Source organism: Salvia hispanica, chromosome 6 (assembly GCF_029641045.1).
Source record: "Salvia hispanica isolate PSC_SH4W2 chromosome 6, Shi_PSC_v1, whole genome shotgun sequence".
In the NCBI taxonomy this organism is placed as follows: domain Eukaryota; kingdom Viridiplantae; phylum Streptophyta; class Magnoliopsida; order Lamiales; family Lamiaceae; genus Salvia; species Salvia hispanica.
The window spans coordinates 41,567,613-41,591,548 of NC_142697.1; the positions used below are offsets into that span (position 1 = coordinate 41,567,613).

Genomic DNA, 23,936 nt, shown 5'->3' on the forward strand with positions numbered 1-23,936 from the left:
TTTTTCTTACACAAATTAAAACACCAATAACATTAATATGACAACAGAACACGAATATTATGTGATAATATATTTGCAAATTTGCAAGTTAGAGAAAGAAAATGGAAGTAGTATCTCACAACTTAGATGACACTACTATTAGCAGGAGCTTTAACTAATCCAATACTATTCATCATCTGTCTCACTCTCTCAGCATCATCAAACCTCCCAACTGCAGAGTAAATATTCCCCAACAACACATAATTCCCAGTGTTCTCCGCTTCCAACTCAAACAACCTCCGTGCCGCAATCTCCCCGAGCTGCACGTTCACGTGTATCACGCAGGCGCCAAGCAACGCCCCCCAGACGGAGTGGCTCCCCCCACACGGCGAGGCCTTAATCAACTGATACGCCTCATCAAGCCGAGCAGCACGCCCAAGTAGATCCACAATGCAAGTATAGTGATATGTTCTCACACATTCCTGACAATTCTGCTTCATGAAGTTAAACAGATTCAAACCTTCATCAACCAATCCGGCATGGCCACAGGCGTGCAGCACGCAGGTAAAAGTGACTTCATTAGGTCTGATCCCTGACTGCACCATCTCATTGAACATCGAAACAGCCATCTCCCCACGCCCGTGCTTCCCGTAGCCAGCTATTATCGCACTCCACGACACAATGTCTCTGTTCCTCGAACAGAGCCCATCAAAGAGCTCATGAGCATGCCCTAAGCTCCCACATTTAGAGTAAATGTCAATCATGCCGGTGATAATGTCCGGTTTCCCCAGAAACCCCGACTTCACCAGGTAGCTGTGTATGTTGCTCGCCTGGCGGAGATCTGCCTCAGCTGCGTACGCAGGGAGGAGGCTCTTCCATGTCGCTGCATCGAGCTTCACCCCCACCTGCATCATCCGGTTAAAAAGGCTGATAGCTTCTCCACCCATCTTGTTGTGAATGCAACCGGAGAGAATCGCATTCCATGGCACAGTTATTCTCTGAGAAGTCCTAGAGAACACCCTTAAACTCAATCCAAAAGAATTGCACTTGGCGTAAAGATCGATCAACGCAGTCTCCACATTCTCAGCACAATCAACATGGTGACGGATCGCCCATCCGTGCAAGCATTTCCCGAGCTTCAAATCAGGCAAAGCGGCGCACATCGCCAGAAGTGAAGCCAGTGTCACCTCATTAGGCCTCACACCTTCACACTGCATCAATCTGCACATTTCCAACGCAAGATCCACATCCGCATGCAACGTGTACCCGTTGATCATAGTAGTCCACGTCACAACGTCCTTCTCCACCATACCATCGAAGGCACGACGAGCTTCCTCCATGCTCCCGCACTTGACATACATATCAACCAAAGCATTCTGAACAGCCAATCTTTTACCAATGCCTCTATCCATTATCAGCCGATGAACTTTCCTTCCCTGCTCCAAGTCCTTGAGCGAGCTACACGCAGGCAAAACCGAGAGAATCGTAGCAGAATCAACCTCCACGTCGTTTTCTCCATCGCCATCATCAACCATTCTCCATAAAAGCGCCAGAGCTTCCTTCGCTCTGCCATTCCGAAAGCTACCACTAATCATCGTGTTCCATGAAACGACAGTTCTGTCCTCCATCGAATCAAACACGGCCGTAGCTCTATCCCTATCCCCACAGCTCAGGTACATTGCAATCAGAGAATTCCCCACAAAAGTGTTCAACACGAAGCTGGTCTTAACTGTGAGGCCGTGAACCACCATTCCTAGCTCAAGCAGCACTAAATCCCTACAAGCCCGGATCACAAATGGGTAGGTGTACTCGTCGGCGCGGTGACGGCCCGAGCCGTGCATATCGACGAACAGTTGGAGGGCGCGGCGAGGGTGGCCGGTTTCGGTGTGCATTCTAATGATGGCTTTGTAGGCGATGATGGTTGGTTTGGGCATTTGGTCGAACAGTTTGCAGGCGTAGTGGAGATGGGCGCAGAGGGCGTATGCGGAGGTGAGTAGGGACAGGAAATGGGAGGAGAGGAGGCCGGAGGTAGTGATGTGGGCGTGCAGCTTCTTGGTGGTGGGAAGGGATTCGGCGGTGGTGGCGCAGCGGTGTAGTAGGTACTCGCATTGCGGCGCGGTGGCGGAGAATAGGTGTTTGAGCGTGCGAGACAGAGGTGGGGATTGGCCATTCATTAACTGAACAACAATTGGGTTTCAAGTTTCAACGTATTTACTCAACTTGTATAAAGATGCTACTGTAAGTTTGCGTTAAAATAACGAGCACCGTGACACCACGTATACAACAATATTATAAATGCTATACAACAATCGCTTGTTGGATATTGCTGGCCGAGAAAAAATTATTATATACAGTGTTATATATTGTTGGCCGAGATTTTTACACTTGCATTTTTTTATTGCCACATGACAGCTTATTATTCGTTCACGTATACAAATGATTGGTTAGGAATGGTGGTATGACGTTATTTTAAGAGGTGTTGTTATTAGAAAAAATTGTTGTATATAGTGTTGTATATTGTTGGCCAAGATTTTTACACTTGTGCATTTTTTTTATTGTCACATGACAGCTTATTATTTATCCACGTGTACAAATGATTGACTAGGAATGGTAGTATAGTGTTATTTTAAAAAGTGTTGTCATTTCAAGGCACCCATACCCATGCTACTATATGCATATGGATTTGGTACAAATTCACATTTTTATACTTTCCTCACATTGTAGTAAAGGGAGAATATTCCACTAAGTTTTTCTTACCTAATTTCATTCACCTTTAGTCAAAATAGGACTCTAAATAGTGGGTGTAGAGATTAATAGATTAAAAATATTAAACTGGAGTGCCTGATGCATAATAAATTTTGATGCATAATAAATTTTGAGTCAAAGTGTTGGGTAGCTTGAAAGTAGTCTCATATCTAATTTATTTGCAAGGGGTTGATGTTCCAAATGTCCCTCGCATACTCGTGAATAGTTCTGTCGCTGCTGAACTTGTAGGAGCCTGCCGTATTCAATATCGACATCTTCGTCCATCTCTGCCAAATAAATAACATCCAACCCTTATATTTCCGCATAATAAATTTAAGAAGATACACAACTTGCTTTGTAGTAGTAGCACCACTTACCTTTTGATCTCGATAAGCTTCATCCACTCTCTCTTGGCATTCGATATAGCTAGGGAAATCCTTGCCCACCAGAAAGTAGTCCCCACGTCCGAATCCTTCGTTGCCTTCCAGAGAACCTAGCAGTTCGTCGTAGTTGTAGGCGCCAAAAGCACCACTTCTCACAAACTTTTTCACTTCTTCGAAGCGTGGATCTGGTACAAACTGCAATGGACATTACATTTAGAGCCAAAATAAGAACCGTTTGATATGGACGACAGAATCTTGTGTAAGACGGTCCGATGGATCAAGATCCAGTTGAGTTCAGATTCAAACTCATGTTTCTTGTCTAATCGCATAAATGTGATCTTACCAGTGATTTATAATGTTTGGATATCCACAAAATCATGCAATAACATGTACTTTGGTTTGTTAATTTAAAATGAGGCAAAAGAACCGAGTCAGGGAGTGTGTGCACCATACCTTGCCCTCTGCTCTTTCCTTTCGAAGTCCTGCTATCTCAGGGGCTTGAGCACCGAAGAGGAAAAAGTTGTCATCTCCTACTTCCTGCCTAATTTCCACATTGGCACCATCCAACGTCCCAATCAAGACACAGCCATTCATTGCAAACTTCATATTGCTGGTTCCACTGGCTTCCATTCCAGCAGTACTGAAAGGGGTAGGGGAGGCAGACACCAGAAAGAACTTACAACTTTGCTTAAGAAGAATCATTACTCCATCTAGGATCAGGTGCATTTATGATTGTAATTTTATATATTAGCTTCATTACCTGATATGTTGTGAAAGCTCACTTGCTGGAATTAACAATTCAGCAACACTCACATTGTAATCTGGAACGAATATGACCTAGAAGAGAAATTGAATGAATCAGAAAAGAAAGAAAACTGCAGTGTCACGCTTTTAAGCAATGGTATGTGACCATCATATATTTAGCAATGCTACTAAAGATTTGGAAGAAGAAAGCTCATTGTCTTTGTAACACAAGTATGATCAACACTGACCATAAACTTATCTTGATTTTTATGTTGGTTCAACTCATACCTTCAACAAGTCGCCAATATCTGGATCATGATTTATGGTGGCCCCAACATCTGTTATAAATTTTACAATTCTCTTGGCTTGTACGTATGTTGCAAATGCTTTTCCTCCAAACATACATACTCGGGGAACAAACTTTGCTTCTCTTTCAGCTGCAGTCATTTCTTTCATTTTTTTATAACGATAAACAATTCCCAAAATGTTTAATAGTTGTCGCTTATATTCATGAATACGTTTCACCTGATAAAGGAATGCATCATTAGTCCATACAACATTATATCTTCAGAGGATAAACAGCGAAATTAAAATGAATAAGAGTAGCAAGAAAAGTCCATAATTACAATATATAATCTGGGCAATAGCCTCATGGCTTATTAAAACAGAAACTAGATTTAAATTAAAAATAATAAATAGAAAATGCAAGGAGGAAGGGTAAAGGGGAGAAAGAGACCTGGATGTCAAACATTGCATCAGGGTTAACTGAATATCCAGTTCTTTGTTTGATGAATGATGCAACCTTATTTTTGTTGGATTTTTTTGCAGCAGTCCATTCAATATGGAGATCCTTATTATCTGCGAACTGTCAAAGATTTCACCATTCAAGTCAGAATGCATCTCACTTGATTACGAAAAGTTAAAAACTGGCAAACATTTAGCTGACGTACAGAAATCATTAAGGGGAGTTAGTAACATCAACAATGGTCCATTACATACATCAGCACAAAAATTGTGCTTAGCACTATGGAGTACCTTCCGCAGTTCTGCCAATTTTGCAGTTTTCAGAACCCAGTCGTCAGTTCCAATCCACTTAGTTATTACAGTGCTTAGATCTGGGTTGCAGAAATGGATCCATCTCCTGGGGGTTACCCCATTTGTTTTATTCTGAAACTTCTTAGGCCACAACTACAAAAGGGAAAGATAATGCTTAACATCAAGATAAAATTCTTGCTCAAAAAGAGATTAATTTAAAAGTAGGGAGAGATTTCCACCTGGAAAAAGTCATTAAATACTTCTCCTTTAACTATTTCACTGTGGATCTCAGCCACCCCATTCACAGCATGACCACCAACAACACTAAGGTTAGCCATCCGGACCATTTTTGGTGGTAGAGGAGCAGGTTCCTTTTTTACAACCTTTTTCTTCTTTGGTGTTTGCTTCTCATCTTTTTCAGTAGTTTTGACTTCAACAATAGATTCCACTTCCTCAACTGTCTCATCCATACGGCTTACATTTTGTTTGGCAAATAATTCGACAACAGAAGCAGGCAGATCAAGATTTTCCAAAATTCTCATTGCTTCCAATTTCTTTTTCAAAATTTCTGGAGTTGATGTTCCGTATTCTGATATTATTTCTCCAATTAGCTGAAAGATATGCACAGGGATACAACAGTCAAGCAATGTAAATGATGAAATGCAAGCTTTTACTTTTCTCAAAGTATTACTTCTTCCCTACCTGTTCATCAATCATCTCTATGATCTCTACATGCCTTGGAAGCAGTCTTTGCATTAAATCATAACTCCATTTCTCCAGGGCCTCAGGCAAAACAGTGTGGTTCGTATACGCCACAGTTCTGGAAATCATACCTCATCGGGTTAGTAAATTTAGCTACATGAGACTTCCATCACAAAAACACTTGTTGGACTACCAACATATTGCTTGGCATTTTGGCAAATGTACGGCAGAGTTGTCAGGATGGTGATAGAATGCTTAGCCTACTAAGTGTTGGAGACAAAATATTGGGGCATCACTTTTAAGAGTGCACCATGAAACAAGAGATTTCAAAAGAAAAATGACTCAATGTGCCCAATGCATATCTTGATCAAATAGTTGGATGTAAACTTTCAAGAAAAATGCTTAACATGAAGGTACCTCTGAGTAATCCTCCAAGCAGTCTCCCAATTCAAGCCCTTCAAGTCCATCAAAATTCTCACAAGCTCTGGGATACATAGTGTTGGATGTGTGTCATTCATCTGAACAGCAACTTTATCAGGAAGCTCTTCCCATCTCACATTTCCACCAGATCTCCTCTCAAACCGGGCAATAATGTCTTGGAGAGAAGCCGAGCATAGTGTATATTGTTGTTTTAGTCGAAGAATCTTTCCTTCTTCAGATTCATCCCCAGGGTAAAGTATATAACAGATCTGATATCAAAGAAAGTACTAACATTATTATCAAAGAAAGTAGTATATATCAATAGCACGTTGAAATGGACTGAAGAAGGAAAGAGTGAACAGCAAAAGAATGGTTCAGACAATGCATACTGTATGAAATGAATTATTTTATTTTTGTGAATTTTTTTTATTCTATCAGGAAATAATGCAAAAGGATGTAGTGCACATGCATAGTATCAAACCATTTGTGAATTTGGTGTTGCTACAATAGAAATGAATAACAACAAATCTTACTGGAGATCCCAATTCCCAAAAGCATAAATCAAGCATACTGGCTCCACATAATGATCAAAGGAAAAACACCATAACAGATTTTGTGAGAAAATCAGATAACTTACTTTCTCTGCATTAGCTTTGGCCTGACATGCTTTAGTGTGTTCTCCAGCATTGAAGGCGCATAAATCCAGTTGGTCAGAAGGAACTTTAGTGGACCACAACCTGAGACTGATAGTTGTTTTGGTCTTATATCCTGGTATTGGCACATCATATGCAACAGCCAGTATATCTTCCCCACCAGTCCAGTTCTTATTCCCATCCGAACCAGTCACGACTTTTCCAAAAAATTTGACTGGATAGGCGATATCATTTCTAACAATTTCCCAAGGATTTCCAATCTGAAATTAGAAGCATATGTGGCTGTAAATTGTGATGACCGTAAAATAAGCACTTGCTGCTACCAAAATGAAAAGAGCAAGAACAAATGAATAACTGACTTTGTTTAGGCTCCTGTCTACTGACCATAATTAAATGCTCAGGAAATATTTAGATTTTTTTCTTAAAAAGAAATAATATAATTGTGAACTTTGAGAAAGCATACTTCAAGCCAATTTTCAGCAACCTCCTCTTGGCCATCCTTAGTAATTAGCTGCTTAAATAGGCCATACTTGTACCTCAGGCCATAGCCTGATGCTGGATAATTCAAGGTTGCCAAAGAGTCCAGAAAACAGGAAGCAAGCCGGCCTAGACCACCATTTCCAAGAGCAGCATCTGGTTCCTGTGAGAATGAAAAATTAGCTACGGCCACAAAAAATCCACATAATTGGCACTTGTGACTTGTGAGTATTAAAGAAGAATATACTAGCTCGTTGCAAACTCAAAGTCCGAAAAAGTTATAAAGGGGCAATTATCGTGATTAATGTTTCTTCTATATACACAAAAGGAGTCTTATAGAATATGTATGAGTATGATAATTGATTCAGTTGAAATTCATATTTCGGATTAGAGGAGAAATCAGATATTTACTGGTTGCAACAAAAGTAAGAATGAATATATTCACGTAACTGGCAGAAAATGATACTGTGTCACGAATCACGATGTATGATTTGGATGCTAATAAAACTTGAAGGTAAAGAGGGAGTTTGTTTTGAAACACAGGGACAAACTCCTACTTGTAGAACACTATTTATCATGAGAACTTAAAAAGTACTCAACGTGCTCACCTGAGAAGCTACAGTTTCCAAAGTATGACCAAGCTTTTGCAGAGCCTCTGCATATTCACCAGTGAGCTCCAAATTACCAATCGCATTCAGCAAGGCTCTACCCTGCAGGATATCACAAATTGCAATAAATACGTTGCCAATTGCATATAAATTCTTAGTACTGCGCTTCGTGCTGTATAAACAGGCAGTGGTAAGCTGAACCTGTAGAAATTCCATAGACAAATAGTAGGCTTGCTTCACATTCATTTTTTCGCAGTGATCATACGTTGCGTTCCAATTAACAATAAGCGCATCACGCACGCTTTGCGCAGTGGCAAAGAAAGCTTTCGACGGAGCAAAGTTCTCAGGGGAAAACAACGGTGTGAACTCTGCGTGATATTTGATGTTCGATGCAATTGACGCAGCATCGGCAGGTGAAGCCTTCAAATTGCTCCCCACTCCTAATATCATCACAAATTTGTTAATCAGGAAAACATGAATGAATCACCACACCAACGCATTTTAAAATCAACAGCCTAAAAAGGAGACACCACCTTCTTCAGTGATTGGATCGAGCAGCCTCGGCTTCGGTTCGCTGGAGACGCAGCGGATGCAGAAGGACGGATTTCCCCTCTTGAGCAGCAACACCTTGGAGCTGCGGCATCTGGAGGTGACATGAATCAGCCTAGAGCACGCGATCGCCGTTCCTCCGGTCGAGGAAGTCGCCATTGCTACAGTGTCTCCTCACACTCAATTGTCAATTCCTCTCTCTCTCTCTCTCTTCCTATATCTGAAATGCACACTCAATTAATTCCTCTCTCTGTGAAATCTCGTGAGGTGAGAAATGGGAAGCATGTGGAAAAGATAGATATTTGGGGGGCATTGAATGATGGAGTTGGTTGTCGTTTAGTTTTAGCAGCATGTCCTCTTCCTCGTGCCTCGTTCATCGGCGTCGGGTTGCCATTGCTTTCGGAGCACCCAAATTTAATTGATAATCACCCAACTCATGCTTCTACTTGTTGACTACGGTGTGACTTAATGACGAAAATATGTAATCCATTTGCTATTTTAACTAATTTCATATTGTATTGAAACTACAAAAATAGTCCCTCGACTATGCGTTTATCTCGCCAATGAATTCCGGACTTTAGAAATATCCCCAGACAACCCTGAACTAAACGTTTATCTCGAAAATGATCATTTTTCACTGTTTCGTGACGAAAATACCCTTTTGGAGGGTTTTAGGGGGTTTGTGCAATTTAGTCTTTTTACATTTTAAATCTAATATTATTTCAGTGATGTACTAAATCTAATATTATTTCAAAATTATCATTCTTCGTCTCTTTTGCCATCCTTCACTTTGTTTCTTAATTTCAATGTTAGATTTAATTTTATAAAATTAAATTTTAAATTTTGATTTTTAAATATCATATCAATAAATTTTTTTATTTATTAAAATTACTATTAAATAACAAATTAATAGTTGTAATCAATATTTTTAAATATCATATCAATAAATTTTTTTATTTATTAAAATTACTATTAATTAACAAATTAATAGTAATTTTAATAATTAAAATTTTTTATTGATATTTAAAAATCAAAATTTAAAATTTAATTTTATAAAATTAAATATAATATTGAAATAAAGAAACAAAGTGAAGGATGCCAAAAGGGATGAAGAATGATAATTTTGAAATAATATCAGATTTAATACATCACTGAAATAATATCAGATTTAAAATGTAAAAAGACCAAATTGCCCAAACCCCCCAAAACCCTCCAAAAGGGTATTTTCATCACGAAACAGTGAAAAAATACCATTTTCGAGATAAACGCTTAGTCCAGGGTTGTCTGGGGATATTTTTAAAGTCCAGGGTTCATTGGCGAGATAAACGCATAGTCCATGGACTATTTTTGTAGTTAACTCTATTTTATATATGATGAACTATAAAAATGTTCCTTGAATTATGAGTTTATCTCGTTAATAGTTCCTGAAGTTTAAAAATATCTATAGTAATCCTTGTCGATGACCTTAGACTTCTTTTTTCTTGACGTGCAATTAGCACGTCAAGAATATGAGGTGCAATAGTTTTATTACTAATATTTTATTATAAATGAATTATTCACTCCTTGAATGAGCCTTTTAAGGAATTGAGTGACTCATTTCTAATATGGTATCAGAGTGAACCTAAGTCAATGATGATTTTTTTTATTATTATCTCTTGTCTTGTTTATGATGAAAGTCCGATGTATCATTTTGAGCTACGCGTGCGGAAGCATGTTAAAATATCTTAATTTTGTCTCGGGTCAACTCGTGACTCATCTATATGAAAATGGTCAACCCTCCCTCCTTAGTGGTCATTTAAGGGGAGGAGTGATCCATTTTTCATATATTTAATATTATTTCATATCATGCCATATATCCTTAATTGCTGATTTAAGAACAAAGGAACATGGCTCAGGCGAGTGTCCCTCCATTCCATCTCATCTTGTTTTTCCTTTTTGGAGTTGATTTTGTGTTTTATACTTGTCTGAATTGTTTTTATTAGGGTTATTTCCCTGAGATGGAATAGAGTAAGGAACGTAATGTATATTTAAGAAATCAATATGAGCTAATTTCAGAACAATATACATAGTTTGAGTATCACATACAATTGGTTGTACTTGAAAGTTGTACCCAAAACATATATCACTACATACAAAATCCAGAAATTATGAATTGCGATTTCTTCTCATTATTGAAAAATACTTTTTTTTTTATCTTTCTTCGTCATATTATCTTTAATGCAAAGTTCTAGATCAATACATACTCATTACTATTATCTTACACACAAAGAGAACAATTGCTCGAAGTTTTTTTTTTTTTTTTTTTTTCCTTTTTTCTATTAAGCGAATAGAGAACTAAATCGATCAGCCAATGAGAAAAACCTATCCCACAATTAACAGGTTTAGATCCCCACACAATTCTCTTTCAATTTACCACATTTCATTGTGGCAGATGTCGTCGCCTTAGCAGCCCCAACACTCCGGCCCGACATTATATAAGGGGATTAAATCAGGAAATCCAAAAATTATGAATTGCGATTTCTTCTCATTATTGAAAAAGACTTTTTTTACCTTTCTTCATTATATTATCTTTAATGTAAAGTTCTAGATCAATACATGCTCACTACTTTACAATCCTTTCCAACTTTTCATGATAGAGATAACTAACCCTATTCATTGTTTGGTTGCAGGTTAGAAATTCTTCCGCCACATTTTTGTTTCTTTTTTTCAAATAGGCAAATAATAGAATATGCAACAAAAAAGACCACTATATCCCTTGAATTAATTTGTAAACCCCACGTTACCCTTGAACCCTAATTTAGCGGTAAAAAAGGCGAAAATTTCAGAATCCCACCACCATATTTTTCATCCATTCAACAAATATTAAAATTTCAGTCTCCCCTCTCTCATTTTCATTGACAACGTAGAACTATTGGAAAGCCTCCTATCAATCTCTGCGTGTGAGTTCGAGCTCTAAGCACAAACTTGGGTCCATCCAAGTAGATCTAAAACGTTTACCGGTGAGAGTCGATTTAATTAGGATTGTGAAGAAATCAATACCTTCCGAATCAAGTCCGTATCAGACATGTTTGAAGCCTATCGCGTCGTCCTCGTCAAGGGAGCACAATGAGTTGCGCGTGGTTTCTTTTTTCCCAATTTCTGTTTGCCCAATTTATGTTCGCCCTAATTGGGCGTTAGATTTCGTCTCCCTCACAATTAAATCAGATTGCAATTTTGCTGAAGTAGATGAAAGGTAAATTGGTAAAATCTAATTTAGCATCAATTTTTGCATCCATAGATACAACTGTATCGCAGGGGTGGTGGGGGGTTAGAGATAGCTCAAAAACTTGGTTAACTATCCAAAAAACTGAGACGGGTCAGGATATTTTTCCGGGTCAAAAAGCTTTTCCCAAAAGTGAACCAAACAGAGGAAAATGCAAGAAAACATTCCCCTAATCTATTGTTTCAAGGCAACCAATCAAACCCTTATCTTACACACAAAGAGAACAATTGCTCGAAGTTTTTTTTCTTCTTTTAAGCGAATAGAGAACTAAATCGATCAGCCAATGGGAAAAACCTATCCCACAATTAACAGGTTTAGATCCCCACACAATTCTCTTTCAATTTGCCACATTTCATTGTGGCAGATGCCGTCGCCTTAGCGGCCTCCACACTCCGGCCCGACATCATGCGAGGGTTAAATCAGGTTACGCAGTAACCCGTTAAGAGGGAGACCTTAACCCACTGGCTGCCTAAAGCCCATCTCCCAAGGCCTCACACTTATGCCTGAGAGATGGAAGCAACTACACGACAGCAGTTGGATTCGAACCCAGGCTCATTGCAGCAAGATCTGCCCCTCCGTTGCCAACTGCGCTACGCCCCTGCGGGCGATTTGCCACATTTCATGATTTGTTTAAAGATGGGTGGAAGTTCCACCAGACAATTAATTAATCACAACTTCACTTATTTAATCAGTATTACTATTAATTTAGTATACTTTATAATTAATTAGTTAGACTTTGTCATTAACTAATTAATTTAGACGTTAGCATTTAATTAATCAATCGAGATAAATATATTCACAATTCTAGGGCAAGATATCATTTTATAATTTAATACTATATCAACATGTTATTCATCAAACCCTCCATATTTTATGTTATTAATTTAATCTAACCAAATAACATTATAAAATCAATAATAACTTTAATTTTACTTCTTTTTATTTATTTATCGAGTCCATATTAATTTAGTCTTGAAATTAATCTTACTTTAATACTCCACAGTTACCAACCGAGCATTAAATTACACACAAATTCAGAAATTTTATACAATAAAAAATGTACTCATCACTAAAAATGAACTCCTATTAATCCTATAAATTAATTTAGCTACATCCTATTATCCTATCTACATTTCATACTATTATAATCAAAGTCGGTATACTATGTGAGCCTGTGACATACGCCTATCATAGTAGACAATTGATTAATGACACCTATTAATTCTGGACTTAATTCCCCTAATCTGGTAACCTATCATTTTACGCCATAATTAATTATAACTTCTTTTTAATAATGGCACGGTTAATTATATACATAGGCTAAGCCAACCGACAAATTCCCCAAATCCTAATATACTAAAAAATGCGATTTAAATTTTCCTTTCTGAGTAATTACGAAAGTCAAATCGGTCTATTCTTCTTTTATTGTTTTATTTTTCTTTTTTGGACAACACGGTTTGAATTGTCGACCAAAGAAGATATAATTTCTGTTACTTAGATGTTATTACAATTAATAACGAGAAATCAAATACAATTAATTACGAGAAAATGATTATAAAGACTTAAAACGAACAACAACAATAGTTTCTCTCTCTACATTCACTCTTCCGACTCCCGATCCAGAGGGAGAGATTCCGACATCAGCCATTAACGGCTAAATCTAGAGAGAGGTGGGGAGAATTGATTACTTGCTTTGCTGTGATGATTTAGTCGATGCATTGCTCTCACATTTACGTTATTTCATTCCTTGATTTGATTAAATTAAACTAGACACGGAAATCGGGGAAGCAATCGGGAACCCTAGGGGTGCTTGGATTGGGCGGGATTTTATTGGATAATTTCAATGCTGGGGAGGAGTTCACAGCTGGAGGGGGAAAACGAGATCGTTGAATTGCCGCGGGGGCGGATCTGATGGTGAGAGGCGCTTTATTGATTTTGGAGGATTGTTTGGACCTTGTTGTTTTGAAGGATATTGGGATTTGTTGCGTCGGCGGCGGTGATTGTTTGAATTTGGGGAGGTTGAAAGGGGGGAAAAGGAGGATAGTGGAGGAGAGGGTCGGCGGTGGAGGAATATGCAGCTGCACTTCTCACCTAGCATGAGAAGTATAACGATTTCATCAAACAACAGTGGAGGAAATGGAAATGGAGGTGGAGATTTGATGAAGATCAAGGTCGCAGCTCGCCACGTTTCGTATCGCACGCTGTTCCACAGCATTCTGATTCTCGCGTTTTTGTTGCCGTTTGCGTTCATTCTAACGGCTCTTGTCACCCTTGAAGGTGTCAACAAGTGCTCGTCGATTGGTACGTTTTGTGAGATTGTCGGCCTACTCATTGGTTATTCCATTGACATCATAATTTGATTATTGATTTTGTGTACTTCAATCCTATTTGTTCGTCGGTTGTATGCAATGGTATGGGAGCATTAATGTGTTTCTAGCTTCTAAAGTTGTGTAGATTGATGCGACACCTGAATTATGATTCACCGCCTTAAATGTGTTTGATGTTCTTGTTCAGTCCTGTTGTTGATGTGGCTGCTTGCATCAAGTGGTTTTTTTCTGTGTTAGGTGTCAGATATTTTAAGCTAATCTGCTAAATATCCTTTTCCTTGTTTCTTAATCTGCTAAATATCTCTGCATCAACTGGTTCAAGTCACCCCTCTATGCTTCTGTACAACTTTGATCTAGTGATAGTTTGGTGATCTTATTTATGGAAAGTTTTATGTAATCTCTTCTTCAACTCCGCACTTCCTACTAGCATGTAGTCTCTAGATGTTTAAAGCAGTGACGTGATGGATTACTCCCATGTTGCACAAAATCTCACGGATGGAGTAGCGTATATATATGTGTGTGTGTGCATATATTTATCTATGCAGTGAATTCTCCCTACTAACAATCGTTTATATACAACCAAACTTGTAGATATTTTCATCAAGACTGCTTCTAGTTCTTCCTTTTCTGTTTGTGGTTTTGGACAGATGCCATTGATTTCATTAAGCAATTTAATCTGAAGCTGTAATTTTCTTTTTATTCAAAAGCTTGCATATGTGCCCTCAAATTTTCTCTTTTATTTCTTTCAGATTGTTTAGGACGTCGGTTAGGACCAAAGCTTCTTGGTAGATCCAATGATTCAGGGGTAAACTTCTGTTTCTATTTGTGCACTCATGCGATCATTTTATCGCATAATTATCTAGTTAATTGCCCGTATATCAATCACAAAAAACAAGCTAAAACTTTGTCATTGTTATGACAGAGGATGGTGAAGGACTTTGTTAAGATTTTGAATCAAGTAAACTCTGAGAAAGTCCCTGACACTTTGAAGATCCCAGAATCTTATAATCAGCTTCTTTCTGAAATGAAAAACAACAAGTACAGTACAAAGGACTTTGCCCTGATTCTAAAAGGGATGGTATGTATTTGTGTATCTCATTTTTTTCACAGTTCCATACTATTTGTGTTAACAAATTATATATTCAGAAGTCACGTTCCTTCACCACTTGAGATGTTTTATATTTTTCCATGCATTTCATTCACGAGGTGATATAATCTCTGTGGTCCAAGATAAGCTTTAGTTCTTTGGATTTTCCCCAAGTGACCTTGGTTTCAAACTTCATTTTTTTTTAATAATTGCCTTTTCTCCATACAGATGGAGAGATCTGAAAGGGATATAAGGCAGTCCAAGTTCGCCGAGCTTATGAATAAACACTTTGCAGCTAGTGCCATACCAAAGAGTATTCATTGCCTTTCACTGAGGCTGACTGATGAGTATTCTTCCAATGCTCATGCACGCAGGCAGTTACCTGCTCCGGAGTTACTTCCTTTGCTCTCTGACAACTCCTACCATCACTTTGTGTTATCCACAGACAACATTCTTGCTGCTGCAGTTGTTGTAACATCTGCTGTGCAGAATTCTGCAAACCCTGAAAAGATAGTTTTCCATGTGATAACTGACAAGAAGACTTATGCTGGCATGCATTCATGGTTTGCCCTTCATCCTTTGCCTCCTGCTATAGTTGAAGTAAAAGGTGTACATCAGTTTGATTGGTTAACAAGAGAGAATGTTCCAGTTCTTGAAGCTGTGGAAAACCACTATGGTATTAGGAATTACTACCATGGGAATCACATTGCTGGGGCCAATCTTAGTGATACGACCCCACGAACATTTGCATCCAAATTACAGGCTAGAAGTCCAAAGTACATATCATTGCTTAACCATCTCCGCATATATCTCCCAGAGGTAATTGTTTGATCTATCAAACTTATATATCTTCCATGTTGTATGATTCACGTTTATATTATATTTATCTTAAAAGGGGGGTGTCATACCCAAAAATCTTGGTATGCCAGTATACTAACTGACAACTGTTTTCATCGTCAGCACTTGTATTCTTCTGTGTCTAAGTATATGTGATTCTAGGTAACACATTAAAACTGGAAGGTCCAGGGTGAGCTGGCGAGGTTAAAACTTCACATACAATCCTTTTTGAGAAAATTAAGACAATTAATCTTGTTCCTTTGCTTGAAGCTTGGCATGTTGATCCCTCATTGCACTCTGGTCAACTGAATGCATATTTCATTAAATTGTTGAATCTTCTACTGCTTATGTTTCAATCTTTTTAGGTGAAAAGCCTGGAGTCCTTGTTCTCTTTATCTTAACCATTCAGGTTCTTGATTAATAAAATTATTTCATCCAAAGAAATAGTTTGAGGGATATATGTTTTAGTAGATGACTAGATACCATGTCAAATGGTTGGAGAATGGCATTGGTTTTGTTTCTCACTCTGGCTGTTTATATCTTTTAATCAATGGATGGGATTGGAATTTGGTTCCACTTCCAGCATTTTTTTTCCCAATGACATATTGTTTTCTTTCTTGAAATCCTGAAATTCATGAGGAGAATGATATTTTCTATGTTTTGCAGCTATTCCCGAACCTTGATAAAGTGGTTTTCCTGGATGATGATATTGTAATTCAACGAGATCTGTCTCCTCTCTGGGAAATTGACCTTAATGGAAAAGTAAATGGAGCTGTTGAAACTTGTAAAGGTGAGGATGAGTGGGTTATGTCCAAGCGACTCAGGAACTATTTCAACTTCTCTCATCCACTTATAGCAAAGAACTTAAATCCGGATGACTGTGCATGGGCATATGGGATGAATATTTTTGACTTGCATCAGTGGAGAAAGACAAATATTAGAGATACTTATCACTCCTGGCTTAAAGAGGTACACTAGAATTTCCATCCACTTTAAGTCATTTCTTGTTTATCTATTTTTTGGGCAGCTTAATTGATTAATAAAAAAAGGATTGCTCTTGGTAGCAAGGTCCAAGTCTTCACTTTAGCTGCTAGAGCACCAGATTTGTAATTACCAGCATACAGCCTAAAATCTCACAAATGAAAACCCTGTTCTTATATCCACATATCTATCTTCCCTATGGTTGAACTCTTCCCATTTTCAAAGAAGATAAAGTTGGGTTGTTTATCCATGCATCGTAGTTCTTGTTATGGTGCTCTATGCCGTCCTTAATGTTGCCCGAGCGTATTTTTCATTATGTCCTATTCCCCTGTTACCTCCAGGTTCCATCATTTGCCTCAATAGCCATATCTATAGATATTCCATCATGTAAAATTCTTCTGATTGTATGCTGGTTTCATCTCTACCCAGCCAGTCCTTTTGTGGCCCAGCCACCTTCAACCCGCATTAGAAGCCCCTATTTCAGCTACAATACCATTCTTAGCTAGTTATTGAGTTGGACCAACCCAAGTTGGTAATAAACATGCGCATTTATGTATAGCTCAATCTGTTTTTTTGGTGAGGTAAACTAGTGCTTTCTTGCAGTAGCCAATGGTAACATTTATGTATAGCAGTCTGGCATATTTCAAATATTGATCTTAAATTTGTGTGGAGATGTTGCTCAAATGTCAAAACAATTGAATCAATATCTAGATATAGAATACAATGCAATTGAGTTGGCTGGAGGTGGGTGAACAGGTTAATGGATGCTGGAAGAAGGAGCTGGTTATGTCTATGCAAGGATTTCAGTTGTGTAGAGTGCTGTGACTGTCATATGTTGAGGACTCGTTATCAGCATTTTAGATTAAATAAAGTTAGAATTTCTAGTTTAGCTCCCATCACACCAGCATGATGTGAAGAGTTTCTGTAATATGCTCTTCTAATGTGGGTGCTGTCTTATTGCAGAATCTTAAGTCAAACCTCACGTTATGGAAACTTGGAACTCTTCCCCCAGCTTTGATTGCTTTCAAGGGTCATGTTCATCCAATCGATCCTTCCTGGCACATGCTTGGGTTGGGCTATCAGAACAAGACAAATATTGAAAATGTGAAAAAGGCAGCCGTGATCCACTACAACGGCCAGTCAAAACCATGGTTGGAGATTGGATTTGAGCATCTCCGACCATTCTGGACAAAATACGTAAACTACTCTAGCGATTTCGTAAGGAACTGCCACATCTTGGAGTAGTAATGACACCAAACATGCACCAAGGAAATCATGGGAAAAAAAAGATGGAGGGAACTGCCACATCTTTGGCAGGTAATATTTATCAATTCATGATTAAATGAGAAAGAAACTGGGGATTTAGGTGAATCTCAGAACGCATTCACAATGTGGCCAGACATGAGACCCACGTTTTTGTTTGATTCGCCCCAGTCCTTGAAGCAGAGGATTGTATTACAAATCGAGGGATGAGATTCATTCTTCCAGTATGTAAAGTAGCATTCGTTGATATATTTTTGGTTGGATAAAGGACATGATATTATTTTTGCATATCCATACAGGGGTGTCACCCATGTTTTAGATAGTCGAAGGGAATAGTTGGTATATGCTCTGGTCCATTGCTTGATAGGACTGAGCTAAGATGCATTAAATCTCGAGGCTCCTACTACGGCCCCAATAGACGTAAAGACGACACTTTCCTCTTGTTTCAGTTTCCATTTTTCTGTTCAGATTTTTGCTGAAAGGCTTTTCAAAATCATGTATTTCTTTGTATGAACTATGAACCTGTCCAAACATTATATAGATTATTCTTTCATCATATTTACTTTTTAATTATTATTTTTGTTCTGCACTATGTTTGTATGCATTTTCTTTCAAGAATTTGGAGCATTTATATTGTCGAAGATTCGTTTTTTTTTTAAAATCAATTATTCTTGTTATAGTGTTAGTCCAGTTGGCAACAAGAAGGCCATTGGCATTAAAGAATTTGAATATTTGATTGATCAGATTCGTAATTATTTAAGATTATTTCTGGGTGGCCCCCGCCATAATTTGAATGATCTCTTTACCATTTTGTAAAGATTCTGCTCTTTATTGTTTAATGATTTTGTAAGAGCGAAGGGAAGAAGTAAAAAAGGTATTACCTCACAAAATCTGCAACGTGTCTTAATTTGTCATAAATGTGGAATGAATAAAAAAAAAGAAATGAAGATGGATAAAGTGATCCATCACACCTAATTGCCAGTTAAGGAAGGAATATCTTTAATAGAAATTTGTTGTAAATGTCAATTAGTACTTAATATATTACTATAATTGTTAATTGCCACAACTGTAAATGTCAATTAGTACTTCTAAATCATGGAAGGCGAAAAAGGAAAAAAGGAAAATCTAAGTCGATTTTCCCATAGAATTTGGGAAATAGCATTGGAAACTACGGAACACACTTGTTTTTGTCTGATCATTTTTTATCACTAATCAATAATCAATTAGCATTTAATGATCTATTATTACAAAGTTTATAATATCATTAATTTAGTGCTAATGAAAATCACCCTTTGTGTTTTCTTGAAAAAAGTTTCGAACTTGCTGTGAAAGAAAAAAGAAGGGAACATCAAGATCAAGTAAGTCTCACCTTTAATTTGAGTTTAATGACACTAGAAGATTGGATTTTCTATCTGAAATATGAAAGAAAATGAGGAAAAACAGTTTCTTCAGTTCCTTTATGGGGCCTTGACTTTCTGATTGATTTGGTGGAGACATGAATACAATGAAAAACAATAGTTGATGAAAAGTTTTTTCTCTTAAAAGAAAAAAGAACCTTTAGGAGTTTTTGAGGTTAGGGGAGGTGGTGAAATTCTAATGTCAACACTTATCTTTTTTTGGGTTTCATTTCACTGTCTCTATGTATAATAAGAAAGTGTATGACTGTGTGTGTGTGTGTCTAAATATTATTGGAGTTTGGACATGTACAAGGTTGAGGTTCTTATTCCCTGATGCTGGCCTTAGTTGAAATCTTTATTTTGTCATGATTTCTAATACACAATGAGTTACACATATGGTGCTCCACTTAACTTCCATTACATAGTGATATATATTCCTTTAGATAGGGATACATGTGATATGTGCACCATCACATTTTCAAGACTGTGTTTCTAATGAATCTGATCTCATGTTTTCTTTGTAGATAAGACAAGTATATGGAACTTGGGTGGATTTTGTGAAAGTCTATGCAGAGAAGATTTCTTGATTTGGCCTAAGCATCATTGAAGATTGACTGATTATTGCTTTGATCTTGGTGTCTCTTATCTGTGTAAATTAGTTTGAAGAGATGTCTGCAGCTCAAGATCAGCTCGAGATCAAGTTCAGGTTAACCGATGGCTCAGATATTGGCCCGAGAAACTTCCCTATGGCCACGAGTATCGCTACCTTGAAGGAGAATATCATAGCAGAATGGCCTAGAGGTTAGACGAATCGACTGTAATTCTTTTTATGTTGATGTTTCTTGACTTGTGTTGCTATGACATCGATTTGAATTCTAATACAAAGTGATTGTGTCGTGCCAAAATTTGTCTGAACTTGTGCTGAGGTTGACTTGTTACAGTTCTTGTAGGATCTCTAGATTTGAAATATACCCATTTTCTTGGGTGTGAAAAACTACCTTAACAGTATGAAAAGAAAAAAAACAAGAATGTTTGATCACTGCTATTTGCTGACAGTTTAGTTACAGCTCTGAGTTAGTCTGTAATGGTGTTTGTAGCTCTACTTTGTGTAAGCATCCTTGTAGGGATGCTACTTGTAACGTCGTTGCACGTTGCATTCTTCCCTCCGACCCCTTGTTCCTCTGCCAAATTTGGTTGGATAAGAGTTTCAGCTGATCTCCATGAGTCTGGTCTGCACTTGGATATTCTATGATGTTCTCTGATGATGTTTGTTCTTTTGCAAACACGGTAACGAAGTTGTTTTCGAGCAGAGAAAGAAGATGGGCCACATACAGTAAAAGACATCAAGTTGATCAGTGCAGGGAGGGTACTGGAGAACAGCAGAAGTGTGGGCGAATGCAGGAGCCCGTTATATGATATCCCAGGAGGCGTCACCATGCACGTTGTCGTTCAACCACACGGTTAGATTTCATATACCATACAGCCCTTTTCCTCATATTGAAATGCCATCTTCAGTCTCATACTATCTTCAACAGTTCTATCTCAGCAAGATTCTCTCTCATGCTTGCAGAAATGAAACCACAAACTGATCCGAAGCAGAGCAAATGCGCGTGTGTGATATTATGATATGCAGACTGATAGGCTCTTAGCTCCATCTACTTGAGTTAGAGATTGTTGGAGAGACCAAGATGAATGTTTCTTTTGCTTTTTTATAATTTCATTGTGATTTATTGGAATCTTAGTTTACTTATCTACTTGTTTTCCTCGTACCTTCATTTCAACACGAACATGAACACGATAACGTCTACACATCAAGTAGACAAGACACTAGAAATATTCTAAAACAAGACAAAACATGTTACTCCATATATTAGGAAAAAAGCAAAGCTCTGTTTACTATACAATATATCACTCTATGTATGAGAGAGAAAGAGAGGTCCGATTCATGTTGCAGTTAAGTTGCATCAGCAGAAGTGCAAAAACTAAATAAACCTGCAATACTTCTGCAAATCAACATCTGGGCAAGTTCTGCAGCATCATAGCCCGGGTTTTGCCATCGGGTTTGAGGCCAATCTCGCGCATTTTCTCGTACAATCTCCTCGCCAAATCAATCTCCTTCCTCAAGCATGATCCCTGTATAGCAGCATTGTATAGAGATCCATTTGGTTCTGCCTAAAACACCAACAAAAAAATAAAATAAAATCAGTAAGCATGTCTTCAAGTAGCAGGAAACACAGCTTCAACGTCTTACATTTAGAATTTCCTCCACGTCTTTCCAAAGGGAACCCCAAATGCAGCTTCTTATCAACGACAAGAGAGTGAATACATCCGGATTCTGTTTCTGATGAACCATGTGCTTGTATACTTGCAACGCGACCTTTGGCTTCTTTGCGGCCTCACAAGCTCCGATGACAAGATTGTACGATGTGACAGAGACGGGGAAACCGGCCCCTTCCATCTGCCATAGCAGCTGCATTGCCCTATCCCATAATCCAAGCCTCTGGCAAGACATCAAACAAGTGTTGTATATATGCAGGTTCAACACGGAACTGTGCTCTTTCCTAATGCTCTCGAAGAGCTGAAGAGCATCAGAGTGTCGGTTTGCTCTGTTCAGCGCACAGAGCAGGCCGTTCCACGTGTATGCATCGGGTGCATACCCCAACGACTTCAAGAGCTCGTACACGTTGAATGCAAGATCAACCTTGCCTGCTTTGCCCAGTGAATTGATCAGAGCATTACAAGTAACGAGACTTGGGTTCATATCGTTTCCCAACATGGTTTGCAAGATATCGAGGGCCGTGTCCCATTTCCCCTCCCTCGTGCACGCCCCTATTACAGCTTGCATAGCATCATCATCTGGGCTCAATCCGTTTTGAACCATCTCGTGATGGGCATCAAGAGCTAGCTCATTCTGACCACAGCGGACGAATATGCAGACCAGCATACGATACGTGACTGTTGTCCCTACACAGCCATTGTCTCTCAAACTTCTCCACATCCTCTCAGCCTGACGCCAGTCATTCACCTTCCCACACATCGCTATCATAGTGTTGTAAACAACCACATCCATGTGTTTCTTGGTTCTGCCGTCCCTTTCTGCTTCCTCAAACATGGTTAAGGCCACATCACGGCTCTGAACATCAGCCACTGCTTTCAAAACCAAGCTGTAAGTGTGGCCAGTGGCGATATCACTCGACTTCATGAATTCAAACACTCTCAAGGCATCATCTAGCCTTCTATTCCTCAACAGACACGTGAGAAGGGAATTACAAGCATGCGAACGAGGCAGCAGACCAGAAACGACCATTGATCTATACAATGTCAATGCACTCCTCACTTTATTCGCCCGACTGAGCTTCAGAATCCTATTTGACAACACTTCCTCATCTCTCTCCTCCAAATAGTGTATCTCATCCATACTCTCATCACCGGCCTTCAAAGGCATTGGTGCACGAACATCCAAACAGTTCCGATCATCCAATTCTCGATCAGCCAAACCACCCCAAGGTGGCAATATGTTTTTGGAGCCATTCCCATCAAGACCCTCTTTCTCTCCCTCACAAACCAACTCCCTAAGCTCAAGACTTGCAACATTGTTTCGCATACCTCGCGAAACTTTACTGTCTATTGACTTGCATAGCAGAAAACTTCCCCGTTGTCTAACTGTTCTTAAATACGAGTTTTCAGCCAACGCCACCACACCAAAACTATGATTTTTGGCTGAAACAGAATTCATATTCATCTTCCACCCAAAATCAAAATATGCAGAGCAATTGATGCACCGAAAAGGGATCCTAAAATCACGAATGCTTGGATGAACTGAAACAGAACATGCTGGTGGAGTACTCAGCACCTCCACCATTATCAAAACTAACCTTAGAAGCCGAATTACTGAACTTTCCTTCCCAAATTAGCATCAAATGAAGCAATACACCAGAAACTCCTTCCTAAAGTAAGAAAGATTCAATCTTTGGAATAGAGCACAACAGAAATGAAAGGTTGCAGTCCGGTTCAGAAGGATTATGAAGCTAAACAAGAATCGAAATTTTACCTTAAATAGTCATCAACTAAGATGAAGACTCGGGTATAAATCGCAGAGAGACAATTGATTCCTTTCGAATTGCCGCCACTGAGATTGAGCCCCAACTGCAGCGACGCTGCTGGAATCGGACTCGCAAAATTGAAGGTGAGTAGGAAAGAAGAGCGGAAATGGCGGCAGATGGATTTCCGAAGGAAGAAGAGATAACAAAAAGTTAACCACTCGGGTTTTTCACTTCATTTTAATTTTCGTTTTCTGATTCGATTAATTTTGATTTATTATTTGTATATTTTTACTATTTTTGTGGCTTGTATTAGTGTCCAATTTTGAGTTTAATTATGTAAGAATTATTTTGATTTATTACTGTTTATCTTTATTTTTTGTACTAGCTTTTACTACTTAGTTTACAATTTTGAGTTTGATCATGACAATTTGCCAAATAAAAGCA

The 23,936-nt window shown here is 38.4% G+C and overlaps 5 protein-coding genes across 11 annotated transcripts; 2 read left to right on the forward strand and 3 right to left on the reverse strand.

Annotated features, from left to right (window-relative positions):
• Positions 1 to 38: 38 nt before the first annotated feature.
• Positions 39 to 2,244, reverse strand: LOC125207439 (Tetratricopeptide repeat (TPR)-like superfamily protein). The gene has a single exon (XM_048106780.2). The coding sequence runs from the start codon at positions 2,151 to 2,153 to the stop codon at positions 123 to 125; it is 2,031 nt and encodes a 676-aa protein (XP_047962737.1). The 5' UTR covers positions 2,154 to 2,244; the 3' UTR covers positions 39 to 122.
• Positions 2,245 to 2,821: 577 nt separating this feature from the next.
• Positions 2,822 to 8,751, reverse strand: LOC125207601 (Glycosyl transferase, family 35). Its single transcript, XM_048107008.2, has 15 exons — positions 8,280 to 8,751; positions 7,948 to 8,186; positions 7,747 to 7,848; positions 7,125 to 7,301; positions 6,646 to 6,921; positions 6,006 to 6,277; positions 5,589 to 5,706; positions 5,126 to 5,497; positions 4,887 to 5,039; positions 4,588 to 4,716; positions 4,140 to 4,376; positions 3,868 to 3,944; positions 3,561 to 3,747; positions 3,102 to 3,302; positions 2,822 to 3,011 (listed from the first exon to the last, which is right to left on the reverse strand). Exons 1-15 carry the CDS (start codon positions 8,452 to 8,454, stop codon positions 2,895 to 2,897), a joined length of 2,832 nt encoding a protein of 943 aa, XP_047962965.1. The 5' UTR covers positions 8,455 to 8,751; the 3' UTR covers positions 2,822 to 2,894.
• Positions 8,752 to 13,100: 4,349 nt separating this feature from the next.
• On the forward strand, positions 13,101 to 18,608 carry LOC125198463 (putative galacturonosyltransferase 14). 2 transcript variants are annotated; one of them, XM_089061194.1, is made up of 7 exons: positions 13,101 to 13,227; positions 13,328 to 13,858; positions 14,634 to 14,689; positions 14,807 to 14,962; positions 15,200 to 15,790; positions 16,475 to 16,777; positions 17,753 to 18,608. In XM_089061194.1, the coding sequence occupies exons 2-7, from the start codon at positions 13,630 to 13,632 to the stop codon at positions 18,032 to 18,034; spliced, it is 1,617 nt and encodes a 538-aa protein (XP_088917320.1). In that variant the 5' UTR covers positions 13,101 to 13,227; positions 13,328 to 13,629; the 3' UTR covers positions 18,035 to 18,608. The 2 variants fall into 2 exon arrangements, 1 of the variants encoding a protein (XP_088917320.1); XR_007172409.2 differs by having other exon boundaries at positions 13,115 to 13,858; positions 17,753 to 18,106; positions 18,352 to 18,608.
• Positions 18,609 to 19,270: 662 nt separating this feature from the next.
• Positions 19,271 to 21,218, forward strand: LOC125205138 (membrane-anchored ubiquitin-fold protein 2-like). Of its 6 annotated transcripts, none has more exons than XM_048103955.2 (5): positions 19,271 to 19,410; positions 19,974 to 20,250; positions 20,547 to 20,678; positions 20,760 to 20,909; positions 21,020 to 21,218. In XM_048103955.2, the coding sequence occupies exons 2-5, from the start codon at positions 20,118 to 20,120 to the stop codon at positions 21,073 to 21,075; spliced, it is 471 nt and encodes a 156-aa protein (XP_047959912.1). In that variant the 5' UTR covers positions 19,271 to 19,410; positions 19,974 to 20,117; the 3' UTR covers positions 21,076 to 21,218. The 6 variants fall into 6 exon arrangements, with proteins under 6 accessions (XP_047959912.1, XP_047959914.1, XP_047959913.1 ...); XM_048103957.2 differs by lacking the exon at positions 19,271 to 19,410 and adding an exon at positions 19,607 to 19,624; XM_048103956.2 differs by lacking the exon at positions 19,271 to 19,410 and adding an exon at positions 19,645 to 19,762.
• A 65-nt stretch (positions 21,219 to 21,283) lies between these two features.
• On the reverse strand, positions 21,284 to 23,730 carry EMB2076 (Pentatricopeptide repeat (PPR) superfamily protein). Its single transcript, XM_048103941.2, has 3 exons — positions 23,501 to 23,730; positions 21,701 to 23,396; positions 21,284 to 21,621 (listed from the first exon to the last, which is right to left on the reverse strand). The coding sequence occupies exons 2-3, from the start codon at positions 23,309 to 23,311 to the stop codon at positions 21,460 to 21,462; spliced, it is 1,773 nt and encodes a 590-aa protein (XP_047959898.1). The 5' UTR covers positions 23,312 to 23,396; positions 23,501 to 23,730; the 3' UTR covers positions 21,284 to 21,459.
• Between the last annotated feature and the right edge of the window lie 206 nt (positions 23,731 to 23,936).